Below are 9,122 nucleotides of genomic sequence, written 5' to 3'. Positions count from 1 at the left end.
AGAAAACCCTAAAAGAAAATAGGCAAGTTTTCAAAACATTAAATAAGATGAAATTGTTGTTTTTTTAATTAAGAGAAAAGGTGAGATAAAATTTTAGTTTTTAAAATTTTTTTTTGTTAAATAACAACTTACCCTTAATCATAATAAAAAATTTTAATAAAAATTTTAAAATGGATAAGTATTTAAATTTTTAAATTTTCATAAATATGAGGTTGCCTTTGCAAAAAATTTTGGGTGGGAATAAGTCTTTTGGCCTTTTGAAAATAGTTTTTGGTAGGCTTATAAATTATTGTTTGGAATTTATGTATTTACCATCTAAATATCAAATCAAATTTAGAAGGCCCCACCGGGGAAAAAACTTTATATGAGGAAAATTATAAAATGTTGGGATTTTACCAAACTTAAAATTTCAGTGTTATGGAAAGTCAGCATAAATATTTTCTATAATTAATTATTGTTTGCGATGGACACATTATTCATACTCATAAGAATTCGCCAACTAAATCCTAACTAATTATGAACTAGGGAATAGACCCAAATAGGGAATGGCGGATTATGGACATAAATAGGCAACAAGAAACTGAACCGACCCATACATTAATGGCCTTATATAGCAACTTATTTTTTCTTAGACAAGAAGTTTTACCCGAGTTGAGTTAAATTATTTATCTGAAATCGAATCAATTATATTAAATAAATAAAATTTTATATTTATCGATGGAATTCATAAGTATTGTATGAAATCCTTACTTGACCATAACTTTCGAATCTCACTAGTGTAAATTTTCTTAATTATAAATAATTATATAACAAGAATTTCAAGACTCTGTCAACTATTTTGTAAATTGAGTATGTTGGGATTTACCTGTGGTAAAAGTAAAACACTGAAAATAAAAACAGTTACTCGCAACAAATTTAACCGTTTTTAAAACAAACCCAAACATTTTAGAGAGAGAAATGAACAATCCACCTGTATTCAACAAACATAAATAAGGAGAAGATGATAGCCTTTCTCTGCCTCTGCCTCTGCCTCTCATCTTTTTCGAAAATTATCAGGTGCTTTAAAGCTTGCGCACACAGAAGAGAAAAAGGAAGGACACAGCAAGTTAAACACAAAAAGGAAAGCGAAACAGACGAGACAACGGGCGGTCTGGGTCAATGCCGTTTGACCGTGAATTTAACAATTCAGGGTTAGAAATGTAATTATACACACAAATCCATTACTCTATCTGCCAGTGGTTATTTATTTAGGATTCGCTTCTGTCGTTGTTGTTGCTCTGTTTTAAGGCCTTTGTGCTTGTGCTTCCCTCTTTTATACAAGTTCTTGCTCTGCTTTCCGTCTTTTTATCTTTAAAGGGAGAGACAAAGAAAACTGCAGAGTGAAGGAGAGGATGAGAACGAAACGTGGGCTTTGTTACCCCAAACTACTAGATCTTTGTTTAGACCAGAGTGTAGTCTTAAAGAAGAGAAGAGTTACCACCGGTGAACGGAAGATGGCTTGCCGGAAAAGACCAAAACTTTTGCCGGACAAGGTTGGAGACTGTGACTTTTTCGATGCTTTACCTGATGATCTTCTTGTTTCTATTTTATGCAAACTCAGCTCCACCGCTCGTTGCCCAACCGATTTTGTTAACGTTTTGATGACGTACGTGTTCTATCTCTGTTTCTTTCTTTTTTGAAGTTGGGGATATACAATAGGTTTTCTGTAATCTCCAATGCTCCAAAACATTTTTTTTGGCGTGTATTTGGGTCCATTTTTAGGATTTGAAATTAACTGATATTTTTTCTCTTTGTTGAATTTTATGAAATACAGATGCAAGAGATTAAACGGCTTGGCTACGAATTCTTTAGTACTTTCTAAAGCTTCTGAGAAAACATTCGCTATTAAAGCCAAAAACTGGTCCGACCCGGCTCACCGTTTCTTGAAACTATGCGCCGACGCCGGAAACGTAGAAGCTTGTTACACTCTAGGCATGGTAATAAAAAATATTTCTTTTAATTTTTTAATAATGAAAACTCTATTTTTACTGATCTAAGTTATGAACATTCATTATTATAATGATGCTGGCATGATTTTTAATACTCTTCAATTGATTTTCAATTTTCTCAGATTCGGTTCTACTGTTTAAATAACCGAGGAAGCGGAGCGTCGCTCATGGCCAAGGCCGCAATTAGCTCTCACGCGCAGGCACTGTATTCTCTGGCTGTTATTCAGTTTAACGGCAGCGGTGGTTCCAAGAACGACAAGGACCTCCGAGCCGGCGTGGCTCTTTGCGCAAGAGCAGCTTTTCTTGGTCACATCGACGCGCTACGCGAACTTGGTCACTGTCTCCAGGACGGTTACGGTGTCCGTCAAAACATAGCCGAGGGACGACGATTCCTCGTCCAAGCTAACGCTCGCGAGCTAGCAGCCGTGCTCTCGTCGGCACCTTTGCACGTTGTTGGCACGCGCTCGTGGCTCACGTGGAATTCACTCGCACACGTACACCCTCACCCAGCCCCGCAACCACAAAATCTCAACGGTCAGATGACTGGGATGGGATGTCCGTTACTAAGTGATTTCGGTTGCAATGTGCCGGCGGCAGAAGCACATCCGGCGAGCCGATTTTTAGCCGAGTGGTTCTCTTTACGTGATGGCACACCGGGACCGGGATTAAGGTTGTGTTCTCACGTAGGGTGTGGGAGACCCGAGACTAGGAGACATGAATTTCGTCGTTGTTCGGTCTGTGGGGCTGTAAATTATTGTTCACGTGCTTGTCAAGCGCTTGATTGGAAACTGCGTCATAAAGCCGAGTGTACGCCAGTTGACCGGTGGCTTGACGAAGACGGTGAAGTTCAGGTTGAGGGTAATGTCAATGACGTTGAAGGAAACGGGGCTGGTGATGGGGAAGATGACGCCATTGCTGATAGTTAACGGTGATGGAATTTTAGACTGACGGAGATGGTCACTGAACCGTTACCGTAACGGCATCGGCACATAATATGTGCTTAATAGGTGTAAAAAATGGCAAAAGAGAAACGGAGAAAATCGAGGTCTGTTTTGGTGAAAAAAATTAAGTTAAAAACTCTTATTGTGGTCGTTGTTAGGCAGTTCGTGATCTAAAGTTTTGTTTGGCCTTGTACGCATATAGGGCTAAATCGGAGAATTCAAAGGCTCTTTTTTTTTTTTTTTCCCAGAATTCCTTATTGTAATATAGAGCAAATTTCAATCTTAAATTCGGTAACTTAAAAGTCAAACCCGTAATTTCGATACAAAATTTCCTTTCGTTTAGTGGGAAACTAAGAATTTGAATGGCAGCACTAGACTAGAAAATTGTGGGCAATCAATCAATGAGCAACTTTGGTAGTCAAAAAGGCTTAGACCCATCAAGAGATTTGACCCAAAACAACCTAAGAACATAAAAAAAAAAGTGAGAAATGTATAGTGGTGGAAGGGACGTGCATTTTGAAAGTGGAGGATGTAGTTATTTTGATAGCTTTATGCCCCAATACCCAAAAGAAAAAGAAAAATATAACTAAAATAATTTTGTGCCAGAAAAAGGCATCTTCTGGTGGGGTGTACACTTATTCTTTTACCATGTTATCATATCATTTATTCTTTTTCGATTTCTTTTTTTTTTTTTTTTAATTATTATTATTGTAAGTATCCAAATTTAGATGCGTTTCAAGTGGTCCAAGCCCAGCCCATTTAAAGGCTGTAGTTGGAATCCCAGCTGTGATTGAAAATAATTTTAAGCAACTAACTAGTAGTTGCTGATGAAAAGCAGCACAACTTCTGGTAAAAAATTTATAAAAGGGTTGACTTTGTGTTTGAGATCTCTGTACCAGCAACTGTACTACAAAATCAAGATCATTATAATTTGATTTTCGTAGTAGCAGAAGAAAATTGAGGTAGCTGTAAATGCCACAGTTGCCCAACCATCTGCACGTTTTAATGCCTAAAGCCTGGATGAATTTCTTTCTTTCTTTCTTTCTTGTTTGGTTTGTCTTATTCAAAATAACTAAAAGGAAAAGTTGAGCCCAATAGCTGAAAGTATTAATCAGTCCATCGTCTGGGCCTGGGCTGAAGTTACAATCTAATCTTGAATCTTCCATCCAGACTTTCATCATCTGCTGAATCTGTCTGTAGAGTCATTACAAAGCCGAACACACTCGTCTGCTTAGCTACTCTCGAGTCTTGAGTTCTAAACAGGTACGCTTTATGATTCAACTATCGGAACTTTCATCTTTCATGATTTATGAGATCATTAGTGATTCGAATTGATTTTTATTAAATCACTTAATTTGAGAGTCTAGGGTTTTCCATTTGAAACGCTGTGATCCGTTATGATTTCCATTATTTTTATTCGGTTGTTTTGTGAATTTATAAATGAATAGGAAGAGAAAGTAGTGAATATGGGATTTATAATGGAGTTTGCGGAGAATTTGGTTCTGAGGTTGATGGAGGATCCGAAAGAGAGGGACAGGAAATTTAGGGAGCGTTTGTATGAGAGGAAAGATAGGTGCAAGAAGACCAAGGAGATGTGGAGCTATCCACTGCGTCCGTACGGATTCTGGACTTTTGAGAGACACAATGCCCAGCTCCGTTGGGATGCGCAGATAAGCCTGGTGCCTGGTCGGAGGGACCCATATGATGACCTTATTCAAGACGGCTATGATACCACTGCCTCCAAATAATTTACAGGTTTAATTTTCGGGTTTATTTTGATATTTTCAGTTTTTGATGTTGTGATGCAAGGAATAAATTAAGTTTAATGGTCATAAAGTCATGGCTTTAATGAATGGAGTTTGACCTTATGTTTTCTTGCATTTTCGTGGAACTTGATCTGTGATTACATGGAATACCTTCGATTATGTGCAATGGAGTTAAAGGTGTATTGATCAATGGGATCTTTATGTTTCTATGAATTATCTTTATATTCTGTGGATGATTTTGATTTCTAACTCAGTGATTTTTTTTTTTTTTTCACTGACTGATGTTTGCTGTTTTGAGTAAACAAGTTGTGAAGTGAAATGGTTTAGAGATATTAGAGATGAGGTCCTGAAATTTTGGATGGAAATATGGCACCTCCAGTGATGCAAAATTGTAACCTATCAAAAATTTCAATTTCATATAGTTCAGACACTCTTATACTTCATTTTTTGCTGTATACATCTGCTGTTTGGTTTGATAGGGACCTCTTTATGCTTGGGGGAAACTTCTCTGTCACCCAATTAATTATTTGTAGTAGAATTCACACATTTATAGCTGATCCATTCCTTGTATTTCTATCAGATATTTTATATATCTCCTGAAGTGCTGACCTGTTTTGGCTACCTTACGTATTTGCCATGTGTGCATCCCGATACTTATCCTTCAAATGAATTTTAAGATCGAGCTGTATGCAGTGCATTCACTTCATATATCAAATTACTGTGTATTTGATCCTGTTGAAATTGGATTCAAAGGTAAACCAGTTTGTGATGTGGGCTAACAGGTTAACTTGTTAGGATGTTATATGACATTAATATTCTAGAATTTAGTTCAAAGCGTGGGAGAACGTATCCTGTCCACTTTTCTCTTAGTCGTTTATTTTAACTAGTCCTTTCAACACTTTCTCTGATATGATACTGAAAGAAAGTACTTGTAATTAGCTGAAGGGTATCTGTACACGCATATGCAATCATCTCTTAATGAATATTCTGTTGCTTTTCATTCAGTTTTTATAAAAATAAACCTTTTGAGTTTTGACTATGTAAGTAGACTCAAAAAATGTGTATTGCAAACTACTTCGTTTTCCTTCCATTAGACTTTTAACATACTCATTATCAAACCATGGGACTGGAAAGCTTCAAAAGATTAGTTAGGAGGAGTGCAAAAGAAAAGGAATTATACTTATAAATACTTATATTTTCCGCATTGTTGCAGAAGCTCTGCAGCGAGTGGAATGATGTAGAGGAGGATGGTGAAGTAACAATTAAATTCGCTTATTTCTTCCGTTTATCCCCCATTCTGTTGAACCGTTTATGTATGTTTCATAAGTTTTAGCACATTCCATGCTGGTTTTTAAGTTTGAATAATTGTCCCACTCTGGTGTGTAAATATGCCCATCCAAACTTCGCATGGAAACCACGCAATTCAAGAATAGAGAGTCAAATATTTCCAAATGCCAGAGTAAACGCTTGGTATAAACCTAAACAAGAGTTGCAAAAACAGAAATTATGCAGCATTGATTCATAGAAGGAAATCAAGTCGGGAAGTCATTTACAGAGTGATTCATATCCACAATGAGCTACAAACACTAGACAAATCACGTAGCCTATTACATTTTTGCAAGCCAAACATCAAGTTAAAGCAAGCTAATGAAGGAAAAATAAATTCTGATTAACTTCTTAATCAGAAACTGAGATTGAACCTGGTTCAGGCCCATTTACCTCTTTCTCTGCTTTAGTCTCCTTAAAAGCCTTAGCAATTTCATCAATGGGAACCAAAGGAAGGTAGCCCACGACCGGATAACCCTTCTTGTTCATTCCCAAAACAACATGATTATACTTCTCCGATAAGTGTGCAGCCATCGGCACAGTAATCCCCGCCACAGTGTGGAAGATCGCATAGTGGTTGAGCTTATGCCATACGATAGCAGAATTTGTGAGCACGAATCGTGTATACTCTCCAGCAGCATAATGTAAAGCTGCGCGTGGTCCTCCGGCCTGAGCCTCGCTTACAAACTTTTGCGCTTTCTGTAAAGCCTTCTCAATTAAAATATGGGCATGGCTCACAACATGTTTTGCCATCGGTGGAGCATGTTTATCAAACTTGTGTGAAGCTTCATTCACCTGCACTTTCAGTAATCAAGTAATCAATTCAACTTTTACAATACTGCAGTTAAGAATATACAAGGATGTGAGATGCCGGAGTAAAATTGATGAAACATTAGAACTTGTTAAAAAAAGATTCGGGTTCGAGTCTAAATCTTAATTTATCTAATGTAACGATTGAAGATTCGATCACAATAACGAGACTGACCCGATCAAATAATAATAAAGATTAACTAAACAGACAGGGCTCACAACAATTTGTAGATATAATAATAGAAGAAATAATAAAGCCAACAGATCCAGACAAATACTATAAAACTTGCCTTCGTATCAACATAAACGAGGATATCATCAGGAACTCCCTTGAATCTCTCATAGACAGGTCCAACGACGGTTGTCACAGCACTCTCTACGGTCCCAACCGCCGATCGCAACGGGCCTGAGTTACTCTTGGCGTAGTTGTACAGATTGCACACGCACACCAGAGCCTGAATCGCCGCAATCCTCACGAATCCAAGGTGCTTCAGTTCTTTCTCCTTGTGCTCGGTCTCCATCTCGAGAATGAACAAAGAGTTGGCTAAGATCACCAATAATTTTAGCCAGCGTCAGTTATCTGCTTTCTGCTATGTCAATCAAGCACTGGGTAGTGCCGTGCTTATAATACGAAGACTGACGAAAATGGTAATGACGACAAATTAGTTAATCCGAATCGTTCCTGTGATCTACGGTTGAGATTGGATGTACTTTTTAACCTGTGAGTATATGGGACCCAATTGCATTTCCTCAGAAGGCGAGCTGGAACCTGGTTGAAGAGAGCTTTATGTGGAAAATAGAGAATTCTAGAAAGACAAGTGGAGGATGGTGACACGTATTGGTTTATTGAAACCATCTAGAAGAAACTTCATTTATTACAAGTAGAGAGTGCTGAATTGCATTGTCATCTTGGAATAAATTTTTATTTTAAGTTCTATAATAGAATAGGATATAGGCCCAAAAACTTTTATTCCCACCTAATATAGGGTATATTCTCAAAATTTTATTAGCAATATTTATTTATTTTTTGTTCAAATTTTTTCTATTAAAATTAAAAATAAAATTATTATTTAACAATAAATTTAAAAAAAATTAAAATTTTATATTTCATTTTTTTTTAACTTAAACAATTAATAATTTTTCAATAGTTAAAGTTTGAACAATTATCATTTTCTTTTCTTCGTTCATCTTCTCTATTTTGATTAACAACTGATCATTTCTATCATATTTTTCTATTATGACCATTTAAGAGTTGATATCATCAATCAAAAAAATAAATAAAAATAATTTGTACGATGATAATTGATTATGGAGCTTTGGTTTGACATATAAAGAGTGTTGATTTGATTCGTATTGAACTAAGCACTGATTTAATGCGATGAAGTGAGAGGTTTTAAGCAACAAATGACATTTGATTCGACAAAATAAGTAACCAAATGCACTGAAAGGGAGAGAGAGTGTCAGAGACAAAGATGAGTGGACTAAAGAAGCTGCCAATGACAAGGACGTTAGTTGAAAATTTTGGAAAAAAATATAAAAGAAAAAAGAAAAAATTTAATTTTTTAAAATTTAAGTTAAAAATATTATTAATACTTTAAATTAAATAGTTAAAATGAAATAAAATTTTAAATATTTTTAATTAAAAATGACTTTACTATTAATTTAAAAAATTAATTAAAAACTATATATTTAAAATTTTTAAAACTCTTTGAAAATTTGGAAAAATACGACATCTGGATTGGGAATAAGTCTATTTGCATTTCTTCGCCTAATTTTTCATATCGAGACAGACTAGTTTTACGCGCTCGATCTTATCATTAAAAAAATAATATTAAAGTAAACGAAATAAAATAAAAATTCAATAAAATATGTCATCGAAGGTAATGCTTCACTAAGCACGACAATTATGGTACCTCAATTTGTGGAGTCATGAAATGATCCACGACCCAAATCTAATCTAACTCCTGGCAGGAATATTAATGTTTAAGGAATGGCCAAAACCTAATTTTTTATTTATTAATTATAAAAAATTTAAATATTCAACAATTCATTAAATTTTATTATTATTATTAAAAATAAAATATTTATTTAATCTCATATTTTAAAATTATCTTAAAGAGTCGTTTGATTTCAAAATTTAAATATTATCTTGATAATCTATCTTTTATTATTTTATTTGGTTTGTCAATAATAAAATATTACGGTAATCTTCTATTACTAATATCGACATGACAGATAATATAGGTATTAATCTGACTACCACCTTCACCTTAAGTATTAAAAGATTACCA

The 9,122-nt window shown here is 35.2% G+C and overlaps 2 protein-coding genes across 2 annotated transcripts; one reads left to right on the top strand and one right to left on the bottom strand.

The window, feature by feature from the left end:
* The first annotated feature begins 1,058 nt into the window (after positions 1–1,058).
* LOC123216528 (F-box protein At1g67340-like) lies at positions 1,059–4,885 on the top strand. The gene is made up of 4 exons (XM_044636964.1): positions 1,059–1,645; positions 1,814–1,976; positions 2,111–4,192; positions 4,378–4,885. Exons 1-3 carry the CDS (start codon positions 1,392–1,394, stop codon positions 2,912–2,914), a joined length of 1,221 nt encoding a protein of 406 aa, XP_044492899.1. The 5' UTR covers positions 1,059–1,391; the 3' UTR covers positions 2,915–4,192; positions 4,378–4,885.
* A 1,299-nt stretch (positions 4,886–6,184) lies between these two features.
* On the bottom strand, positions 6,185–7,440 carry LOC123216529 (REF/SRPP-like protein At1g67360). The gene is made up of 2 exons (XM_044636965.1): positions 7,122–7,440; positions 6,185–6,816 (listed from the first exon to the last, which is right to left on the bottom strand). Exons 1-2 carry the CDS (start codon positions 7,350–7,352, stop codon positions 6,373–6,375), a joined length of 675 nt encoding a protein of 224 aa, XP_044492900.1. The 5' UTR covers positions 7,353–7,440; the 3' UTR covers positions 6,185–6,372.
* Between the last annotated feature and the right edge of the window lie 1,682 nt (positions 7,441–9,122).

The sequence above is a fragment of the Mangifera indica genome, chromosome 5, assembly GCF_011075055.1.
Source record: "Mangifera indica cultivar Alphonso chromosome 5, CATAS_Mindica_2.1, whole genome shotgun sequence".
Classification (NCBI taxonomy): domain Eukaryota; kingdom Viridiplantae; phylum Streptophyta; class Magnoliopsida; order Sapindales; family Anacardiaceae; genus Mangifera; species Mangifera indica.
The sequence above is the reverse complement of the archived record's forward strand: the minus strand, read 5'-3'. Positions and strand labels throughout refer to the sequence as shown.